Here is a 23702-nt window from a genome sequence, read left to right on the forward strand (position 1 = left end):
CTCCCCAAAAGAATCCATAAACTATCATAATATCTGTATGTATTAATGCATTTCTCTGCTTGCTGTTGATTCTGTGGCCCTTGCTACTTCCTCTCTGTCCACGTTTCTTCCCCACTAAGCGCCCTCCCTTCCCAGTGTTGCTCCAGTAACTTATTGGCGAGCTCTTCTGAGGCTTAGAGTAAACAGGATTAGAGAGCATTAAAAAATCCCCCTTCTCTCCAAGAGCCATCTGCCTATCTACCTTAACCAGGAGCTGTCCGCTCAGCACCGTTGGACACACCTCTCTTCAGCTGAGGAGGAAAGCAGGAAACCAGCATGTCATAGTGTCGTCAAATGATTTCCCTACGTTATTGTTTCTGCGTCTGGAGACTTCTGAACTATGCAAACTTGTAAGAAGCTGTTGAGAGGAAGTACATATCTACTTGATCCTTTTCCAAGTCCACGGATTTAAACACAATTTACGGATTTAACATGAGCATCGTATCTTGGAGATGTGTTTTCTACTCTGTTGTTTTTAGTTTTGTGGTAATATTTTTGGCCACAGGGACAGGTGTGTATTAAAGTTAACTTTTAAACTCACTCCTTATCCAAAGAAAAGTCAAACGTTAAGTCTTAAATGTGTTTTTTTTTTGTGGTACCCCAGATGCAACACTGGAGGGTTCCTCCATGGGTTACCTGAGTCTGCCTTATAGTCAGGAGCCTGAGGTGTTTCCACGGGTCGTGAATGTATCTGATGTCAAGGAACCTGATGAAGACCATGCAGTTATGTCTCGACGGAAACGGAACATCCTTTTCCCAAGTGGAGTCAAACTCTGTGCACAAGAGACCGCCCAGCAAGTCTTTGCAAACCACCTGAGCTACTTTCATCTCAGAGGTAAGACTGAACACAAATGAGAGTAGATCACTGCACACTGTGGATGGATAGTCACGCTGTCGTCGTCAGGTTTGATAAAGAGTGAGGAAGTTATGTCGGCAACAACAAAAACAAATATTGATTTTGTGAGATATTGTCCCCATTGTCCTATCCCCAAGGAATTAATTGTTCAGTAGGCAAGAGTGTTAATCTTCACATTTGGAGCAAGTGATCCACCTGTGTCAAGCAGAAGAATGTAGGTGGACATCTGTGTGGACACCAGTTGCAATTAAGCCTTATGAGATTTACACTGAAACAGACTGTGGTCTAATTACAGGGTAAGTTCACTTGATTTACAAACGAAACACATTTCGTACCCTGATGGTATATAGTCATGCAGATAGTTTTGTTTTTATATGTGGCCAGGTTTGGATATATGTACCCTTACAAGAGTACTTCACCATATATGCTGGGATGTATGCCGCAAGGTATAGGCCTACTGTATGGGGATAATTTGTATGTCTTAAACCTGCAGTAGGCAGAATATTTTGGCATCATTGGGCAAAAATTCCATAATGACCTTTCAGCATATTGTAATTCAAGTGTTCTGAGAGAAGACTAGACTTCTTCACCTCCTTAAGGCTCTGTTTTCAGGCTTTAAAAAGATCTAGCCCGTGACAGGAGACTTTCGGAGAGAGCGCGTTCCTATTGGCTGTTCATTCAACGGAGGCGGCTGTCAATCACTCGCGAACTCCGATCAAACGGTCAAACTAGGCAGCGCTTATCAAATACGAATTGATATTCTGTTACTGTAATGCCTATTTCTCGACTCAAATGTTTTCAGAATCATCTTGTAGTGTACTGTTTAGCTGTAAAATGAGAAAGTTTGTGACCCGGCAGCCATGTTGAGATTAGTTGAAGAAATACCAAGCACCGCCCACCAACCGGAGCACACTTTCTCATTTTACAGCTTTTGGAGTTCGCGAGTGATTGACAGCTGCTCAGAGACGGCAGGCTCATGCTCAGCTCTGATTAGTTGTTTTCCTCCGGTCAGTGAAATCTTTCAGATGCCATGAAGAGCACGGAAGGACACAGGGACACATGATTTGTCTCATGCACTACTGTCAGGATATAGTGACCGTTTTATAAAAATTACTTTTTTTCACATTTGCTCCAATTCTACCCACTGCTAGGGTGTTATTGTTTATTGCAAGGAAAATGATAACTATTTCCTGGTTGCAAAATCAACCCCCTACAGTGGAACATTTGACTAAGCGACTGAGAGAGGTGTACATAGTGGAAGAAATGACTGCACAATTGCAAATGAAAAATATTTTTTAATGCGGAGACTTTGATTGGTAATTGAACATTTTGGATGAGCTTTGTTGTCAAGCAATGTTCGAGATTGCATGTGATCAATATATTAGAAAAACGATTACTCCACCCACTTGGCATTGCCCTCCCATAACATTGTCGGACTCACGATGGACCGTTTTTAAATAGTATCAAAATCAATGCAGCAGAACCAGATATCTATGGTTTTCTTCTTCCTTGTCAAAATCCGATGCCGTCATTACCCACAATTCAACTCAACCACAGACAGTCAGGTAAACGACTTGTTTCATATGCAGTAGTACTTGCTAAACCTGTTAACACTTTCAATCAAAACATTGATGTGTGAAATCGGTGGTGTTCTCCTTTAAACCGTTATACATATAGGGTGAATGTAATTAAATTAAATTAATTAAATTAGATTGCATGTAAGAAAATCAACAGCAACATAACTCTTAGCACCACAAACAACATTTCCATCACTTTCATAGTTCTGGTGTAGCAGCAGAAACCTCTGAGATGGACAGCTCAAACTCCAGACACAAATGTAATTAAAGCTAGGGTTGGTAATCTTAAGAAACTAGCAAGAGATTTAAATCATTAATTAATTAATTTCATTAATTAATCTAGATTTTAAAAAACATACCAAAAAAAACAAAAACCCAGCCCAGTGTTGTCACCTCTTATCCAATGAAAGTAGCACTTGCTCCAAAAGTCCCTGAATCTAGCGAGAAAGTCGCCAAGTTTGCAACACTGACAGTCCGTCCCTTCAGGCCTCCCTCCAAAGCCAGTTAGTAATCACAGCTGTCAAGCGAGCAGCTTGTGGAAGACTCCGATGATGCATAATGAGTGCAATGGCAGAGTGCACACAGGTAGACAGTCAGGTAGTTACAGTTTTAGGGATTTAGGGACGGGCTTATTATAGTCCTGCGACAGATACCAGACTTTTTTCTTTTTTTTGTCAGAGCATTTGATTTATTAATTGCTGTCGGGACGTAATGAGAATTTCAACAAATATAACAAAAATGACCATCTCTAGCTTTAAGTACATTAAATAAAATTTGAGATACTTGTACTTGAGTGTTGCCATTATATACTACTCTTTATTCTTCTTCACTATATTTCAGAGATAATGTACTTTTACTCTATTACATATATTCCACACCTTTAGTTACTAGTTACTTTGTTTATAATTTACATACAAAGATGAGCTTTATCAACTTAAATAGAAAATATGGTACATTGTTATTGAATAATTTACCAAACTGTATATAAATCAGATCAAATTAGTTCCAACTTCACCAAATAAAACAGTAAAATGCTAAAGGGACAGTAATAATTAACCGATAATAGATAATGTAATAATATAACACTCATGGGGGTCATTTGTGTTTATACCGAGTACTTTAACTTTTGAGACAAGTACATTTTTCTGATTATACTTCTGTAGTTTTTCTTATGAATGCAAGAACACTTTTACTTTTACTGAGAATCTAAATATTCTTCCATCACCGCTAGATACCTCTAGGGGTGAGTGAGAAAAAGTTTTTTTGTGTGAATTGATACCTCAAGAAACAGATGTAGTGCACCACAGGTGGGCAGCAGTTGTGAAGCAATATATTTAAGAGAGAAGAAACATTTTGATCTGTTATTGCTGTAGAAACACTGTAATGTGCGTGTGCGTGTGTGTGTGTGTGTGTGTGTGTGTGCGTGTGTGTGTGTGTGTGTGTGTGTGAGAGTGGACAGAGATCAAGGTGTGATTCCTGTCGGTGAACTCTTGGGCAGCTTGGCGTAGACAAAGACAGGATGGTTGGTGCCAGGAGACAGTCTGTGAATGTCTGAACGGTGAAAAGTTGAGATTTGTTATGTAAGATAGATTTAGATTTGGAGGTGACCTGATGTCTCAGACCGCACAGACAGCACTGAGTAAGGAAGAAGATTGGAGCATATGTTTGTGCACAGACTCTGGATCAGTGCCCAGTAGGCTGACTCATGAAACGAAGTCATTAATGCAAGTCATTCATGAAGTTAACATGGAGATGGACATAGATTTAGGCCTCAGAACTTCCTGCTAATAACACCCAACAGAGTGGTCTTTGGTCTCAGAGTGGATGGTGTCTTTCTCTGGTCTCTCCAGTGTGCCAGGAAACCATATGGGAGGCTTTCAAGATCTTCTGGGACCGTCTCCCAGAGCAAGAAGAGTACCAAAGCTGGATGAGCAAATGCCAGGAGGGCACAGTCACGGCGCAAGATATTGGCAGCTTCTTTAGCCAATCAGAGGAGCATCATGCCCTGGTTGAAAAGGTCAGAGGCTGACTGATGCTTTAATAAAAAAGTGAGCGTCTGTGAGCAGAGCATAATGTACATATCTGCTTTTTCTTTCTTTCTATTTCTAGAGAATGTCACTGCCAGGTTTGAAAAGGTAAAAGGAGCCTCTTTTCTCAGTGCTAACGCCAACATTTCAATCATACATTTGTTGATTTCATCATTAAGTCTGTGTTTTGCAAATGTGTCTGTTCTTTTCCCACCATCTGTAGTGAGCCCACCAGGTCCTGGCAACATATGTGCAGGTGAGGTTGTCATAGCTCTTCAACCTCACCTGTTCATGTTCCCGCTCGTCAGTTACCACACATGACTTCACATATTTGTGTTTGATTTGCTTCCTGTTTTGTTTGTGTGTCTTGTATCCAAACTCTTCTGCATATACATGCTTTCCCTCTCTAAGACCAGCATTCATTTGTCTTTTTAGTTTTCCCAACAAATCACACAAATGATAAACAAAACCAACGATGAATTGATCCTGCTAACAAGTTTCGGTCTGTGTGGCTACAGTCTGATATAGCTAATGCCGTCATGTTATTGTCATCCATCCATCCATGCTAGCCGTTTCCCCTTGTTTCTAGTCTTTATGCTAAGCTAAGCTAACCAGTTCCTGGCAGTAGCTTCATATTTAACGTTCAAATGTGAGAGTGGTATCACTAACTGTTCCTATTAGTAACTATTCCTTAAAAAGACCAGTGTGCAACATTTAGGGGGAGCTATCGGCAGAAATGGAATATAATATTAATAAGTATGTTTTCATTAGTGTATAATCACCTGGAAATACGAATTGTTTGTTTTCGTTACTTTAGAATGAGCCATTTACATGTGTATCTACCATGGATGTATAAAGAGAACTGGATACAGTGTCGGAGGTGGGTACCTGTTCATTCCTATTAAAGCTGCTCAGTGGCTCATGAAGCCAAAATGGCTCGACTGCCGAGTGATAAAGTACCCGGATCATCCACTGATCTTCTGCATCCATTGGGCCCATAGAACAGGCACACTAGTGGTTCCTTTAACTCCGCCTCCCAGCTCTCGCTCCAGTCTCGGTTTGGTTCTCATTCACATGAACTCTGGATTCAGCTATTAGTTCATTTTACAACTTTTAGGACCTTATGATTTTAATTCAAGTGTTCATACTGGGAAGTTGATTTACCTAAAAAAAAATTATCTGCTGAGTTGCAGACGTCTCTATCCCAATGTATGCTTCAAAGCCCGGCGCTCTTCCTGGGGGCTTGAGCGGGTCCTCCTCCAGCAGGCTTCCATGTTTCTACAGTAGTCCAGAACAGACAAACCAAACACTGGCTCTAGATAGGGCCATTCATGTTTTTGCATCGGCCACCGTATTTCTCCTACACGCTTGGCACACGGGAGAAGTTTCAGATGGATGCAATCTGCAACCTCACCACTAGATGATGCCAGATCCTATAAACTGCACCTTTTAAATTTTAGGCTTGAATTAGGCTTTGGCTGAGACAATACAGGACTTATTAACAGAGCAAATTCATGGTTGGTTTTGTTTAGAAGATTCATTGATTAAAAATAGAATAACCGTAGCCTCATTCTTTAGATCCTACTTCTATCTCAACCCGTAGTTTGCATCTGTGTGCTTATTATTATTATTAAGTAACATGATATCAGGAATGCTGAAACAATCTTCTACTGTTTCACAGCTCTCCGACACCAAGAGCACCGGAAGCTGTTGGAACTCCTGAGCTAGGTCAGTGTCACTGTTAGCTGCAGGACATCATGTGACTTTGATCACATGGTGTCTCTACTGTCATATTAGCATACCTGTGCACCAGCATTATTGTTTCAGTGAAAGATTATTATCTTGTGTGTGTTTTCAAGTACTTATTCCTACAATATTCTAGCTATATGTGCAGTAAGTTAGTGAATCTTTCTGTGTGTGTTTGGTGAGTGAGCTTGGCTGTAGGCCACTTCAGCTCGGGCTCAGGGCAGTCTAATCCATACAGCCATCAGGAATCACACCTGCCACATCCACTTGAAATAAACCAACAATCCCTTTTTTTTTTTTTTGCAAATGAACTCAACCACCCAGAAGATAAAGCTGAAGGAGAAGAGGTGGAGGAAGAAGCCGCCATTGTCCCAGAGGTGGAGGAAGAAGCCGCCATTGTCCCAGAGGTGGATGAGAGCCTAGTGAGTGCACACAGATTGTTTACAGATTCATAATGTTTTTATGAATGTGCACACTCAACGACTATATTGCTGCGTCTCTTTCCCATGGCACAGCTGGACAATGACATTGCCATGGTGCCTCCCACCGCCGCTGTGCTGGAGCAGGTGGTGGAGCAGAGCATCCTCCTGATCGCAGAGACGTACAGCAACGACCTAGACGATCCAGACAGCCTCCAGCACCAAATGCTCAGCAGACAGCTCGCTGAAAAGGTTCCTCTCTGACTCCATCTCCTTCTGTCCGTCTCTCTTTACGACTCCCCGTAGTGCTACTGTATCATGGCTCCAGACTGGACTCCTGGTTTATGGTCTGTGATGGATGCATTGTTAGTTTTAATACTCTTTAACAGCAGCAGTAGTTAAACCCAAACTGTTAGGCAGGAGTTCAAAAACACATAACTATGTGCTGAAAATACAGTGTTATGACTTGTCTTGGGAATAGATAAACTTTTGCACATGCACGCGTAGGCACAGGTACTCTACCTTTGGAAGCAACTTCAGTGGTTTTACAGGTACTTGGAAAATTCATTAAATTTGTTTAGCTGATTTTCCCTGGCATCATAAGCACATACTTGATTTTATGTCTACAAAGGAAGACATTTCTTCTAATCGTTGACCTGTTTTTTTATTCTCGGAGGAGATGTGCCATACACATAAAATCAGCATACTTTCACACATATGCCCACACACACTGCGAATGCACAACTCACGTGCGGAGCGGAGGACAGGGTAGTGAATGAACGTAGAGAAGGGGGGAATTGGAGGACAAGGCAGAAGACAAAAGGCCCTGGAAACCTTTTTTTGTGTCCCCTCTCTCTGATGGATTGAATAAACTGGGTCAGTGAGTCTGCAGAACAGTATATGGATTGTTATGCATAGAAGCAAGGCCTTGTAGACCAATAAAAAAATTGACCACAGCGCACTAGTCTGCCTCCCGAGGATAATAATCTGAGCCACAGCAAAAAAGACTCGAGACCTTTCAGCTGCTTTGAACAAATTCAGCCCTTTTGGAACAATAAATCAAAAATTACTTTGCCAAGCAAGTTCATTGTAACCCTGTCAAAATAGGAAACTCCTCCTGTGGCTTGTTTATGATGCTTGATAATTTTCGTCCTTGCAGATAGAGAACGCTCTGGCGGGGCTTCCTGGATTTAAGAGTGTGTCTGTGCTGGACTTCAGGTCAGTCTCTCTGCTGTGGTTTAATCCTAAAAGAACTGTCCTCACAATATGGCCAAAATCGCCTTGACTTGTAGCATTAACACTATTTCATTCTCCTTGTTTCATGCAGGCCTCAGCAGGACACCCAAGGGTGAGTCATCAGTACCACCTGTGGTAGTTTGACCTTGAATATTCTTGTATTTAAGCCCACAGATCCCTGTCAACCACTCCTTAGCTGTGAGTGTGTGTGGCGGCACCTTGATCTCACACTGTATGTGTGTGGACACGTGTTAAGGTGTCACTTGTTGCCTGTGTCAATGAACTTAGCGTGGTCACTCACATGTTAAATGGGATCAGTATGGGTCAAACCGAGTGAGCAGGTGCTCTTCTATAGAGAAGATTATCAAGGGCTTTACAACCTCACCAATCAGCCTCTGGTCGAGGGAAAGATGTGTGTGTGTCAGGAGAGCAAAGGTGAAATAGTTGATGGGTAATGGTGTGGAAGAAGTATTCAAATCCTTTACTAAAGTAAAAGAAGCAACACCACAGTGTGAAGTCTTGAAGTGAAAGAAGGGAAATACACTTCTCACCTCTGTACATTGAAAATAAGGCTGCAGCCAGCAGCTGATTAGCTTAGCTTAGCATAAAGACTGGAAACAGGTGGAAACAGCTAGCCTGGCTCTGTCCAAATGTAACAAAATCCACCTACCATCTTCTCTAAAGCATTTTAATGTGTTGTGGATGGTCGAGTTGGAACCAATTTGACCAACTTTATGTGCTATTGGGCAGTTTAATCTTAACAATTTGTCATATTTTATAAGATGGTCATATGTTTTGTATGTAGATTCTTAATCTGCAAAGTAACTAGTAACTACAGCTATCAGATAAATGTTAGAGGATAAAAAGTACAACATTTGCCCATGAAATAGTATAAGTGCAAGTGCAGTACTTGAGTAAATGTACATTAAAAACACTCACATCCTGCTCTTATTGTTAACTGTACTTTGTAGACTATATGGCCATGATTGTGCAAACATATGTACATTATATTCATATATTTACAGTATACCCTCCCACAGTGATGCTGCTGTGATTAATCCCGCATGCAGCTGCTAACTGCAGATCACAGGGCACAGCAGGAGTACAGCTCCGCCTGTCTGCCTCTGTGTGTGTGTGTGTGTGTGTGTGTGTGTGTGTGTGTGTGTGTGTGTGTGTGTGTGTGTGAGAAGCTAAAGGGGGAAAAACTGGATCTCCTTCTAAACGGGGCTGACTGCGGGCCGGCACGTGCTCAGCTGTCCGCCAGAAACCCGACAAACTAGGTCAGAGTGGAGGGCTCCCAGTAGTCAAATGAAGGCTGATAGATTGGCTTTTTCCATTCCACGCAGTAAATCAGTCATCTGTGATCGATTTACAACTCTTTTAACAGGTTTGACGTTAAATCACACTAATGCCTGAGTGCTTTTCGTCCTCTTAGACATTATTTTATACTTTCTTATTGTAAATGTGTGTAAAAGATGAATGCAAAATGGCATTCAGGTGCAGTTTAGGTACTGTGTATAGTGTGTTGATTGGGAAATTTCCTGTGGGTTAGAAAAATGAAAAAGAAACCTAACCTTAACCCTCTCATTTAAGAGAAAACACAACTAGAAAAAGAGTAATCAAGGCTGATGTGATGAAACAGATTAGAGCTGGGGAATATGGCTGAAATGTGGACTGGATGTAACTATTACATATGTGTGTCCTCAGGCTGGATGGCGTGGTGGTGGACTACACCGTCACAGTGGTGGTGGATGGAGCAGGAGTGAGCAATGAGCAACTGAACTACCTGACCTTGCAGTCAAACCGGGTGGAGAACTCGTACCGTGAGGTCGTGGAGCTCCCTACGGTGGTCTACACCATCAGCGAGGTCAAAGACTTCATCACTGAAGCCCTGCACAACAACCAGCTGGAGAGCGGTGAGACGATGGCCAGCGCTTGACTGCTGATACACAGAACACACACCATTATGGCTATTTATTTAATTGGCATGGCAGCAAAGTGGCAGGGAACGCATTGGCAGAGGTAGCGCAGGGCAAACCTCCAAACGTCATATCAAATGGAGACGCAGTAGACCCAGCGTTGATATTACAACATACGCTACACCACTTCAGAAAACATTCCAGGGTTTTAATAGTCTCATCTGTTTCTTATTTGTCTGCTCTTTCTGTCAAAGAGGACAGAGATCATAAGAAGTTTCAGCTCAAAAGTGGGGCATTTTTAATGAACAAAAAACACAGTCATCAGTTATAGGACATGTGTATTTATTCTGTGCGACACTTAAATCCTTGTCATTAAGTGGTCTGCAAAAGAGAGCTGAGCGAAAAGGATGTTTGAAATCTGAGTCCTCTGTTTTTTTTTTTTTTTCCCTTTACTTTAGTCCTTTATTTTGGCTTACATCCAGCGGGTCTTACGTACTGGACAGTATATTAAGAAAAAGGATCAAAATTGATACAGCAGAAGACACAAAAGTAAAACACACACTCAAATGCTCGCACAGGGAGAATTAAACCACTGCATCTGTTAGATTTAGCCAGTCAGTAAGTAGGTTAGCCACCTCCTACTCCTGGCAAGGGTCCTTCTCCAGAAATGTGAAGAAATGATGTGATAATGTCTATAGCATCTCCTCCTGTGAGATTTCTCCCCGCTCATGTTTTGGAGAGAAATGCCTGTCGTTAGTTTACTGTGTTAGCGAGCTCCTCCTGGAGATGCATGCCATCTGATGCTCACCATTAATTACAAGCTTGGACATGTGAATCGGCTAAACACTCTCATATGGCTTACATGTGTGGCTGGGGAACTAACTGGCACAGCTTGGCTTTGTTTTTCCGCTTTGGTGGCGATTCAGTAATAGCCTTGGCCCCACAGCGGCTGATATTCACTCCAGATTTTAGCACTGATTTGTAGATATTTACCCCTCAAGGTACGGCTGTCAAAATGAAGGCCATCAGTGCAGAAATGGTATCAGTTAAAAAGGATTCTGCAGGCATGATTATTTTAGCTATTTGGCAGGTTTGCATTGTGTGTGTCAGTTTGTATTCATATTTGTTTCCCCCCCCCACTGGTTCCACAGTGTCTGAGGTCCCCGAGTCTGTCAACGAAGCAGACGGAGCCACGGTGAGTTAACAAGTTATCTCCACTACTATGATTCTCTGCGCTATCCAGCTGCTTTTAGCTCCACAAAGCTCATAAATCACCTTTGTTTAAGGAAGCATGACAGCTGCAGTATGACTGATGTAGCGACAACCTGTAACTGGCTTGTGATGTTATCCAGAGCCACACCAGTGCAGGTAGGGGATGAGCTCACCAGCAAGGATGAAGCGAGGCTTTGAGGATTAGTTTGGCTCTTGCTATAATAATCCACTGCTATTCTGGGGCAAAAGCTACAGCGCAGCGCACCACGGCGAGTAAAGAGGAGAGACAGCACATATGAGTTTATTCAGACAAGTAATACCATCTTAAGTCTGTCTTTATTTGTGCTGTCTTGTGGTCGACTGTGCGCTTTGATGGTAATCAGAGTTTGGGTTGCACTAAATGTGTCTGCTGGTTCACTTTATAGCTCAGCTCGCTAAAGTGATTAATTTGACTCGTTATATGAGTTGGGAGAGTTTGGCAAGCTTCTCATCGGTAATTGATTCACAGGCAAGAGTGCAGAGCCACTGTGCCACCGAAGCACTTTGCTGCCCTGGTTTGGATTTGGAACATTTTACATTCAGCTGCTGCTTTTTTCAAGCTTTCTTCGAGTTGATATTAGAAGTACAGAGCTTGCAGAGCGCCGCCAAAATAATTATAGACAATACATGAATCAAAAGCTATCAAACATTTATTAATTCAAATTGCATTTTTATGATTCATGATTAAACTCAAATTAAATCTGGTGCACAGCTATGCAGCGAGCTAAACACACGTCTAATAAAGATTGAAGACAACGGATTGGCTTCAAAAACCAAATATATTGCAAGGAAACTGTAGCTAAACTATAACTAGACAAGATGTCAAATTAGGTGGTCTTTGGATTTTTTTAACAATCAGAAGTAGGCCTTAAATTACTAAAGATTGAGAACACTGGGGTGTTGTCAGTACACCATGACATCACTGTTGGGTGTGTTTACAGGTACAACAATTCACACTTCTGACATGAGGTGCAACCGACTTGAAACGTTCAACCAGAGTGGGCAGGGAAACTCTGCTTCGTAGGCTGTTATTAACTTATTCTTTAAATGATGAAATAATAACATTATGATATTCCATTTCCTTATGTGTCTGCCTATCATCTTCCATCTCACAGATAATTTGTTTGTTGCTTTAAATTTAACACACATGCAGTGTAATGATGTCCAAACCTCAGAGCAGCAACAGCAGGAGCTCTGATTGGCCTGACCTGTAAACACAAAACAGCTGGCCAATCAAAGCTCCTGTTGCAGGGCACACTCTGGTGAAACAGTGCCAAAAGGTTTTGATAATAAAGCCTGTTTGTGATGCAGATCGATGCTGTCGATGAGCCACCAGAGGTCACCATCCTAGAAGAGGACACAGAGGTTGTCAACAAAGACTACGTCCTGCCTGAGCCCTCTGAAACCAACACGGTGGCTAACGCAGAAAATGATGTCATCGTTCTGGAGGAGAGTGCAGCTGAGACTCCTGCTCCTGTCCTGACCACTAGTGGACCTGAAGCTAGCAGTGAGTGTTTATCCTAACTACCTTTTCTATTATCATTTCTCATTTTGTCGATTTGTGTTGTCTGGTTTGCCGGATAGATCTGTATGCTCTGGAAAAAGGAAGCCAGTTTCTATAGAAGGAGTCCAGCAGAGATTGAGTCGAGTTTCTTCTCATTTTTGTTTTTCCAGGCATTGAGGAGGAAGGTCTATTGCTGGGGGACATTGTGCAGACTCCTGCAGTAGAAACCCCCACACCAGAGGAGCTCCCAGCTGAGCTTCCATCCCCTGAGCCAGAGGGCATCACACTGCCTGAACCGCCAGTGGAGGTCGAGGCCTCTGGTTCGGGTACACACGACCTGGAGGACGAGCTCCATCCATCTCCACCCACAGAGGATGTAGAAGAAGAAGCGTCTCATGAGGAGACTGGCTCAGAAGATGGGCTGATAACAAAAGATGTCTCCATAAATGTTGATGCTGAAACAGAGGAAGTTGAGGTTGCGTCAGTGGGAAAAGAACCTGCTACTGCAACTCTGGATGAGGTTGTTGTGAATGAGGCAGAGATTCCAGTGGAGCTTGAGATCTCCACAATTGAAGCTGAGACCACAGAAGAAAAAGAAGAAGAAGAAGAAGAAGACCTGCCTGCTCTGGTCCCACCTCCTGAGTCTGTAGATGTAGCGAGTGAAGCATCAGAGCCGGAGGCAGCAGAAACAGGTCTGCTTCCTGTTGCTGAAGACTCGGTTGAGGGCACAGAAGAAGAGTCCAACCTCACAGATGTTCCTGCACATGAGGAAGTTAACCCTGAAGAACCTGCGGAAAACGCAGACATTGATGTGATGTTGACCTATCCCGAGGAACCTGTGTTTGACGAGGGTAGCATTGAGGAAGCAACAGAGAGCGAGTCCAACCTCACGGATGTTCCACCTGCACATGAAGAAGTTAACCCCGAAGAACCTGCAGAAAATGCAGACATTGATGTGATGTTGACCTATCCCGAGGAACCTGTGTTTGACGAGGGTGGCATGGAGGTGAAGGAAGAGACTACACCTGAAGCTCCACCTGTAGAGGAAGAGGGCCCAGCAGCTCCAGAGATCTCGACAGAGGATCTTACAGAGGATGAGATCATACTGGTCAACAAAGATGAACCGCCAGTGACAGATCCTCTGAGCACTGTCCCACCAACTTCCCTCTCTCCAGAGAGGGAGTCGCCTTTCACCCGTATCTCTGATGTTGACCCTGTCCCTGAGGAGCAACCTGACATCATCATCATCCCTTCACTGGTGGAGGTAAAGCAAAAGAACTGAAAAAAAGTAGCAAAATATCACAAAATACACCATTTTCTTTAAAAATACAGGACTCATGTCTTGCTTTTCCTTTTAATGTTTGTGTGTAAGGAAATCTAAACTATAATGATTCTGCAGCTAATGTGCATATTTTTAAAGGATAAAATGATAAAACGGTTTTGTACAAATTTGTGCAAACAGCACCTGAGTTTAAGACAAAGTAAACATAGTTATTACACGGCTTTGTTGAATATTCGATTTTGATTGGTCAATGATTTCTTAAGTAAGTAGCCGTGTTATAAGCAGGATAATGTACAGCTAGCGGGTCATTGTTGTGAAATAAACACAACAATGACCAGCTTGCTGTACGTTATCCCTTACTTGTACCCCAGATAGGACTAAAAAGTCTCATCTCTCATCTTCTTTACCCCCCCAGATCCAGACCACTAACGAAGGCTTGGATGATGCCACCACTGGAGACCAGGACTATGATGTGATCCATTATGGTTATGACTCGATCAACCACACAGAGGAGGGCAGCACTGGCTTTCCGTTTGGTGGGGCACACGGCACAGACCAAGTCAGCATCGCCATGCCTGTGAACCCCGGACGAGCACTGATGGTGTTCTTCAGCCTGAGGGTGACCAACATGATCTTCTCAGACGATCTCTTTAACAAGAGCTCCCCAGAATACAAAGCTTTGGAGCAACGCTTCATAGAGCTGGTAAACGTCTCACATTTACCGTACTTGTGGTTATCAGTATTCCCATTGTTGTGTTGTAACATCAAACTGTACATTTTCCAATCTTTTCCCAGCTTGTGCCCTACCTACAGTCCAACCTGAGTAACTTTGAGAACCTGGAGATCCTGAACTTCAGGAACGGGAGCATCGTGGTCAACAGCCGGATGAAATTTGGCAAACCTGTGCCACAAAGCGTCACCACCACCGTCTATCTGATCCTGGAGGACTTCTGTAACACAGCCTACCAGACCATGAACCTGGCCATCGATAAGTACTCACTGGACGTCGAGTCAGGTTGGTTCTCACCGATAGACACTGTAGTGTTTTTATGAGTGCTTTGATCAAGACAACAACTGTGAGAGCAGCAACTGTTTGAAGCTTATGTCAGATGTTTCTTCAAGGAAATATGCTTCTTTACTTTCTTGCAGAGAGGATCAATACCACTCTTATATCTGTGTGGTAAATATGAAGCTGGAGCCAGTAAACGGTCAAGCTATTAGCTTAGCATTAGAGCTGCAATGATTAATCAATTAGTTGTCAACTATTAAATTAATGGCCAACTATTTTGATAACGATTAATCGGTTTGAGTAATTTTTTAAGAAAAAAAGTCAATATTCTCTGACTCCAGCTTCTTAATGTGATTATGTTCTGGTTTCTTTACTCCTCTATGACAGTAAACTGAATATCTTTGAGTTGTGAACAAAAAAAGGCATTTGAGGATGTCATCTTGGGCTGATTGACATTTTTCACCATTTTATGACAATTTATAGACCAAACAACTAATCCATTAATCGAAAAAATAATCCACAGATTAATCGACAATGAAAATAACCATTAGTTGCCGCCCTACTTAGCATAAAGACTGGAAACGGGGGGGAAACGGCTAGCCTGGTTCTGTCCAAAGTTAACAATATCTGCTGACCAGTACCTGTAAAGCTCTAGAAGAAGTTGGGCCAAGAAATAGTCCCGTACATACCCCCCTGTAAAAACTACAAATGGTTGTTTTGAACAAACAAGATACAACTTGTAAATTAGTGAGCTTTAGAGGTGCTTGTAGGTGTAATTTCATTACCACGTGACAGCTTCAGGCTAGCTGTTTCCCCTTGTTTCCAGTCTTTATGCTAAGCTAAGCTAACCGTCTCCTGGCTCCAGCTTCATATTGAAACTACAGATATGATAATGGTCTCGATCTTCTCATCTAATTAGCAGGAAAGCGTGTTTCCCAAAATGTTGAACTCTGCCCTTAATGAGTGTAATCAGAACATTGTTTTGTAAAATAAACTATTGGTTAACGTGCTAGTGTTTGAAAAGGCCTGGGAAAGCAGGTGTGGAATCCCTGTCGTGACACTTCTTGATCTAAAGAGGCGAATGTCACGGTCACATCAGCTGGGTTGAGATAATCAGGGCTTCCCTGGACAGCAGCCAAGTTGACGCATATCACTAACTGCACTTTGACCAACTGATTACTGTGTATTGCTCTATTTTCATACAGTGTGTGTGTTATATTGGCTTCATGTTTTTATAATGTGGCTCAATTATGGAGCCAGCGTGACATTATCGGCATCCTAAAAAAAATCCTATAAAAATGTCCTCATGTGGTGTCAAACTCCAGGCCTCTGTGTGTGAGAACATCAGTCAGCTTGTAATCGGCCATTCATGATATCCGTGATTCATCTCTTTGTTTACAATCACGACTGAGCTGCCATAATCTGTCTGAGTCACAGCCCGGCGCACAATGATGGATCCCAGCATGCATTAGGGCTGCATCAGAGAGGAAGAATGGTCTTTGTATGTGTGTCTGTGTCCATTTTTGGAAAGAAATAGATCATTATTGAGGTCATTTAAGAATATATTTATATATAAATATGAAATATTAAGAATTGTGTGTGCAATAATAGCTTATTGTGTTGTTGAGTTTGTTTAATTTTGTGTTTATTTTGGGTGTAATTTTAAAAGAATAGTATGCTTGTTTGCTTGCCTGCAGAGAGTTGGACTTTTGTGAGCGTACAATAAATGTGGTAAATATATGGCTACAGCCAGTTAGCTTAGCTTAGCATAAAGACTGAAAAGGAGGAAACAGCTAGTGTGGCACTGTCCAAAGGCAAACAATTTGACAAACCTCTAAAGTAGGGCGAGCAATTTATCAGTATTATATAGATATTGTGATATGAGACTAGTCGTAATATGGCATAAGTGTTGTCTTTTTCTGCTTTTAAGGCTGCATTACAGTAAAGTAATGTAATTTCCTGAACTTACCAGACTGTTCCAGCGGTTCTTTGCCTTTACCCACTTACAGTCATTATATCCACATTACTGAGGATTATTTATAAGAAATTTCATTGTGTAAATATTTTGTGAAAGCACCAATAGTCAACCCTACAATATCGTTGCAATACCGATATCGAGGTATTTGGTCAAAAGTATCGTGATATTTGATTTTCTCCATATCTACCAGACGTACTCTAAAGCTCTCATTTGTTTTATTGAAGTGCTAGTTTTAGCTTCATATTTATCGTACTGACATGAGTGGTATCGATCCTCACATCTAACTCTTGGCAAGAAAGCAAATAAGCGCATTTCCCAAAAATGTTGAACTATTCCTTTAAGTCTGTGTTACTTTTTTAACATTTTGGAATTAAAGGTAGTCTACACATATTGATGATTCGAAACCTTTTGAGATAATATAGGTGAAGGAATTTAATCGCCTCTTTTATAAATGCCACATGAGTACCTGCTTGTTACAGTTTCTCTTTAATACCTTTAAAGTCAACACTCCTGGTTCTTTTATTTCCAGGTGACAACGCCGACCCCTGTAAGTTCCAGGCGTGTAACGAGTACGCAGAGTGTAAGGTGAACAAGTGGTCCGGGGAGGGGGAGTGTGTCTGCATCGCTGGCTACTTCAGCGTGGACGGCCTGCCCTGTCAGAGCATCTGTGATCTGCGGACTGACTTTTGCCTCAATGACGGCAAGTGTGACATCATCCCCGGCAAGGGAGCCATCTGCAGGTGGGTGGGGAATTAGGGGAAGTGATCTGTGTGTTTGCTGGGAATGAATGTCTGAGTTTTCAGGTTTCAGGCCAGTGCTTCATCACAGTAACAGCTTTTCAACAGTTCACGCAGGGAAGCCAGATTCTTAGCATTTTTTGTTCAAAAGCATATTTATTATTTTGCTCCTCATGCTTGAGATGTAGAAATGTGCACTTATATCCCTAAATAATTCTAATCATAACCAACTACATGGAATAAAGGTGTTGTTTTACACCATAGTTGGCTACAAATACCAATTAATTGTCTTTCTATTATTTGGCATAGATCAAGATTTGTTTTTATAAGAAAATGATGTCAACATTTTGAGTCAGCACGCAAACCTTTGGCTGCTTACTAAGTTAATTTAATTATGCCCCCTGGCACTAGATGTACTGTACATAAATAAAAACAATGAGCACCATTTGGGGAGGCATAATTACTAAGATTTAATTTAATATAGTGAGCAATTTTTCAGCTCCAGGATGCATATTATCACATTTTTGTTTGGTGAAATATTGTTCATTATATGATGTTACAGTCCTATTTTTTCTTTTATTATCCAAAACACTTACTCGTAAACAATTCTGCTGTGTGTGTTTGTTTCTAAGCATGTTTGTGCATGTGTTTCCATGTCCAAATAGATTAGGTTAATATGTGCAAGATGATGTGCCAATCATCCAAATCAGTGACAGAAACGTATCCTCTGGCTCTGTTGAAACTGTTGTATGTGGTGCACTGTAAAATGTAATGATTATGAACAGACAGACAGGAGAATGTGTGCCAAGATGAGTGCTAACCTACATTTCACACTCTCTACCACATCATAAAACATGCTGGCAGCTCCAGATGCTGCTGGATCGTTGTTTACTTCACGCCGTCCAACCAAAAGTATCGCATTGTTCCAGGGAGACAGGAAACATTTAAATAGTTAATTTATTCCAAAACAAGGCATTCATGATTTAATGACACAAACAGGACATTATAATTGGAGTTACAAACACAATTCAGTCATTTGTTTTTACATTCTGTAATCATTCAACACAGAATAAAGGACCAGTGATGGGTATGTTGTGCTTCTGCTGTTCCCAGAATGCTTAAACAGTTTTGTCTGTGTTCAGTCTTCTGTTTTAGTTCCGGTGTGGAAATAATTTTTAGCTGACAAATTTTTCATTGTCGCCTCAGGTGTCGCGTCGGGGAGAACTGGTGGTACAGAGGAGAGCACTGTGAGGAGTACGTATCTGAGCCACTGGTGGTCGGCATAGCGATCGCCTCCGTAGCCGGATTCCTATTGGTGGCTTCCGGAGTCATCTTCTTCCTTGCCAGGACGTTACGGGATCAGTATGACAAGGACGAGTCAGAGGACCCCATACGGTGAGGAGAACCATTCACGTACCATACGGCCAGACTTCTCATAACTTCACACAACCCACCCCTCAGTCTGCTCTGCAACTGAAAAAACAACTGAACCAAACACTTCAGACTCGCTGTTATGCAAATGTGTTACTTGGTGACATCACCACGTTACGGAACAAAAGGCGGGACTTCAAGCAAGGTGTTTCAGGCAGTTCAGGAGCAGTGTTTCTGTGGGGGAGAGTAACTCCCTTTGGCGTGGACTTTAGGCTTTGTAACTTTGCAGACCTTTTACATGCACAAAAAACTATTTAACACACTAAAGGAAAGGGAAAAAGTACAAAAGCACAATAGGTCTCCTTTAAACTCTAGAGAACCTCCATCTTTACCTACTTATGTTGTGTGGCCAAGCTTTGTTTAAACCTACAGAACTACTGTATTTTAACTTCTAGTGGAGATGTTAAGTGTTTCCAAAGATAACAAATATGTCACAAAAATGATAAACAAGAGACTGTAAAGATGCATCCAAATAAAGCGAACATGTAACCCTGGGTTTAAATAAATATTAAGTTGTGGAACAAACAGAAACCGAATATGTGACACTGTATATATCCTATATATACAACCTACTCCACACTGCTTAGTAAAATGAACAGTATATGATGAATTAACCAGTCAGATTATTTTTTTTCAGCCTGCAAAAGCTGTTAAGTCTATTCCTGAATATAAACAAACCGTACTTTTCTGTTTGATAGTGAACAGAAACACTTACATTTAGTGTGTTTGAAGTTTTCTCTCCTCCACGTAATCCTTTTAAGATTAAAGGAGCCTGGTTACTTTCTTGAGGGGACAGAATAAGTTGAGACATCCCATGACTGTATTCTCAGTTAGACGGCCAAAATTATCCACCGCAACGTCCCTTTACTCCTCTAGACTCTCCCTTTGCCTGGGTGTCTCTTTCCTCCTGTTCTGCTTTGATTCTTCCTTTACGTTTTCTCTGGCATGGTTCCCAGAGCAGCCTGTGGATAAATACTTTGTTAACCTAAGCCAGTTAACTGATCAGATATGGTGTTGATCTATTTCCAAAAAGTCTTAAACGCGTAACACAATAGGCTTTCTGATAGTCTGGACCCAGACAGACACTAGAAGGACTTATCCAAGGTTAATGAAGGTTAATCATCAACGCTAAAGTCTAATTCACTGCAGCTCAGTTTTCTTTTCTGGCTTCCTAGATGATGTGTTTATCTTCCTGCCTCTACGTTGTGACTGATTGTGTTGTGTGTTGCTCCGCAGGCGAGCAGAGAGTCTCCCGTCTCTGGAGAGGGCGACCAAGTACAACCCCATGTATGAGAGTGAGGCCACCACAGGCTACAGCCACTACTACCGCCGCTACCCTGAAGCTCCTGTGTACAGCACTGCCAGCGGTGAGGCCTCCACCGACTTCAGCAGTGAGGAGATACGACACATCTATGAGAACAGCGAATTGACCAAGGAGGTGTGTGTGTGGTTCATTTAGAAGATACTGTATGTCTTAGCCACGTTAGGAGGGCCTTTACTTGTTTTTTTACCCCATTACCTTTACTATCCAGTGACTGCAGTCATATTAAGTTGCTGCAGCATAATTACAGGTTAATGACTTCAGCCGTATTGTGTGATCGGGTATATTGGCATTTAAATATGAGTGATCACAGAGAAAGTTAGAGGCGACTAAAGGTTGTTTTCTTTACAGCCCCCCGACAACCCTCACAGGGCTGGCTTACGTCATAGTTTTGCAAAAGTTTTCCCCGTACACATTAAAACAACAAGTTGGCGTTTATATTTCAACCCGATATCACGGAAAGGTGTATAAATAGCACGACCTTAGAAGGACATCCCGTGTGTCATGAGGACGCATTTTGGGCTTTTTGTGTCATTTGTATACCATGCAACAAAACTATGGTAACGGCCACAGGTAGGGTTTAGGTAACAAAACAACTTAGATAGGTTTAGGAAAAACATCATGGTTCGGCTTAAAATAAGTATGGTGTCATTCAGACGCCTTTTTGTGTGACCGGGCTGTATATTTATACATTCTTAAAACTGTTTTGGAAAAGCTCAGTTAGTTTTTGGAGGAGAAAAATGCTGTTCTAATCTAGACAGACGGCTGAAATTGAAAGAAAAAAAGTTTTTAAAATAACCGGCCTAATGTGGACGTACTTTGAGTGCCTTTTTCATCATTTTCACACACAAACATCCATACAGTAGTACTGAAGTGCAGGTCAAGGTTCTTTATTTGTCATTTGTCAATTCCAGCAAAGCAGTCATTGGCAGTGAAAATCTTTGGTCTCAGGTTCCTTCAACAATACTCATAAAATATGTATATATAAAAGCGGAAATCACACAAATAATGTAAAAGCAAAATGATAATCTAAGGAATAAAATAGTGCAGTTTAAATAAATATAAACATAAGTAAATATAAAATAGTAATGTAAAAGTAAATTAGTAAATTTAGTTGATGACAGTATTTCAGATGGGAAAACCGTATGTAAATAGGATGTAGTATGTACATGCTTGATGAGAAGTAATATATGTACACAGAAGTGTAGACAGGAATGTAGTATGTATAGAGAAGTTTATAAATTTGCATATATACACAGAGATGTAACAGTTTGTAAAACTGTATGTAAAGTATATAAATGTAAAGTGACAGGTGGGAGATGTGCCTTGCTCAAGGCCATCTGGATGCTAGGTGATGACCCACATCAGCGGGGCACATCACTTTCATTTCCCACATCCAAATTTTACCTGACAACGATCTGAATTGGGAAATCTCAGGTTGTTCTATCGCCACCTTTCTTTTGCGCCCTTAAATAGGAAAGCCATTGTATTTTTTTCTGAGTGTGAAGTGTCACGTTTTGATTGAGCCAGTTCAGTTTTTTGTTTATCTGCCTGTGATGTAATGTTCCACCCCGACTGATACCATGTGTTTCTGCAGGAAATCCAAGACAGGATACGCATTATTGAGCTCTACGCGAAGGACCGACAGTTTGCCGACTTTGTACGGCATCATCAAGCGTGAGTGCCTCTCTTTGTTTTTCCTTTTATACCCCAATGAGATAAACACATGGCCAAACAAACCAGGATATGAGGAAAAAGGGAAGCGAGTTTAAGATACAGGAGTCTGGCAAGATTGTGCTAAAAAAAAAAGGATCAGTTTGCTAATTGAGAGCTGCAGGAGACGAGGAGAAAAGAGTTCGAGCCATGTGTGGAAACAGATTTATCATTCCTAAATCTTCACCAATCAGGCCCGGAGCTGATACAAAGAGACAGAAACCATTAGGAGACACAGACATTCCTTCGTCTGCCAACAGTCTGGCAGTAGCAATGCGTCTGTGTGTAGAAGCGGTGGTTGTTTTTAAGTCGTGTCTGGCTGTGTAGATCACCGCTCTCTGTGTGCCATAGAGATGCTTCTTGCCAGATAAACTTGAGTCAAGTTGTGGGTACTTGTTTGTGCTGTGAGTGAAGTAACTAATTTGTCTAGAAAAATGAAATCTAATATTTGTTTTTATGTGCCGCAGTGCCGCGGATACTCGCAGAGAGAGCTCTTCGACACACACATGAAACTCTCCTGAGAACAAACAAGGTATTTTTTCTTCATTTGAAGAAGCAGGTTCTTAGTTTCAATTACAAGTCCTCTCTTTGTCAAAAATACCAACTACAGTAGGTTGGAATGAAATACTTAATGTGGGGGTATGTATACAAAATTAGCATTATGTGACCCTGCTGCACAGAAACATGCTTCTATGTTAGAAAGGTGAAGCTCCCTGTCAAGACTCTCCACTTTCTTCGTCATGGCTCTCCGAATCTGGACCGGTTAAGACAGACTGTCATTCAGCACCATGCTCTTTATTTTCTCGACCAACGACCCCTCTCAGTGTCTGCGTATGGCCCCTGAACTGTTCTTCCTCCATCCTTTGTGCCTTCTCTTGACTGGGTGAGCTGGTTGTGACATAAAGTGTTGCTCACCTACTGGACGTCTCCCTTTGGGGAAAACTGGACTGCATCCTATTACTTGAAATGTTCATCACAATACTGTTTCCAGTAGTACTTCTGTTTAGTGGAATATTCGGGTTCTGTTTAATCATCATGTCATATCTGTCCATTCTTAAAGGGAAGAACTTAAAACTGTAAATATGTATATATAGTGTTACTGTTGGGAAGTTTGCTAGTTAAGATATTATTCTCTAAGCTCAAATTTACTCTTTAGGTTTTCTCATAGAGGCGCAGAGAAAGCTGTTATTTTTTTAGCCAATGGTGCTATGTTGATTTAAAATGTAGTGGTCTATGATGACTCCTTTTTACAGTTTATAAGCAACACCAATGGATCAACTCTGTATATACTACTGTACATTAAAGAAATAGTTCAACATTTTTTAGGAAATATGTGTATTCGCTTTCTGGCAGAGACCTAGATTTTGTCACACTCGGACAGAGCCAGGCTAGCTGTTTCCCCCCGTTTCCAGTCTTTGTGCTAAGCTAAGCTAAACAGCTGCTTGCTGTAGCCCAACATCTACTGAAATGTACAGAAAGTGGAATCAGTCTTTGCATCTAAATCTCTGCCAGGAAGCAAATAAGTGTATTTCCCAAAAATGTCGAACTATTCCTTTAAGGTGGCCAAATGTAGTGCTAGTGTAGCCTTTGTATTATTACTGTTCATCAATTTAAAAGCAGCCTTTCACAATCTGATCGTCATTCCAGCAATTTTTCT

General features: G+C 41.5%; 1 protein-coding gene across 1 annotated transcript; it reads left to right on the plus strand.

The window, feature by feature from the left end:
• The first annotated feature begins 216 nt into the window (after positions 1-216).
• Positions 217-22919, plus strand: impg2a (interphotoreceptor matrix proteoglycan 2a). Its single transcript, XM_074658044.1, has 20 exons — positions 217-874; positions 4323-4489; positions 4582-4607; positions 4723-4755; positions 6181-6227; positions 6570-6667; positions 6761-6916; positions 7824-7882; positions 7992-8012; positions 9608-9816; positions 11172-11187; positions 12366-12577; positions 12745-13838; positions 14272-14559; positions 14652-14871; positions 17373-17583; positions 18787-18975; positions 20248-20449; positions 21930-22009; positions 22513-22919. Exons 1-20 carry the CDS (start codon positions 667-669, stop codon positions 22553-22555), a joined length of 3579 nt encoding a protein of 1192 aa, XP_074514145.1. The 5' UTR covers positions 217-666; the 3' UTR covers positions 22556-22919.
• The last annotated feature ends 783 nt before the right edge of the window (positions 22920-23702 follow it).

This window comes from Sebastes fasciatus, chromosome 14, assembly GCF_043250625.1.
Source record: "Sebastes fasciatus isolate fSebFas1 chromosome 14, fSebFas1.pri, whole genome shotgun sequence".
NCBI classification, from domain to species: domain Eukaryota; kingdom Metazoa; phylum Chordata; class Actinopteri; order Perciformes; family Sebastidae; genus Sebastes; species Sebastes fasciatus.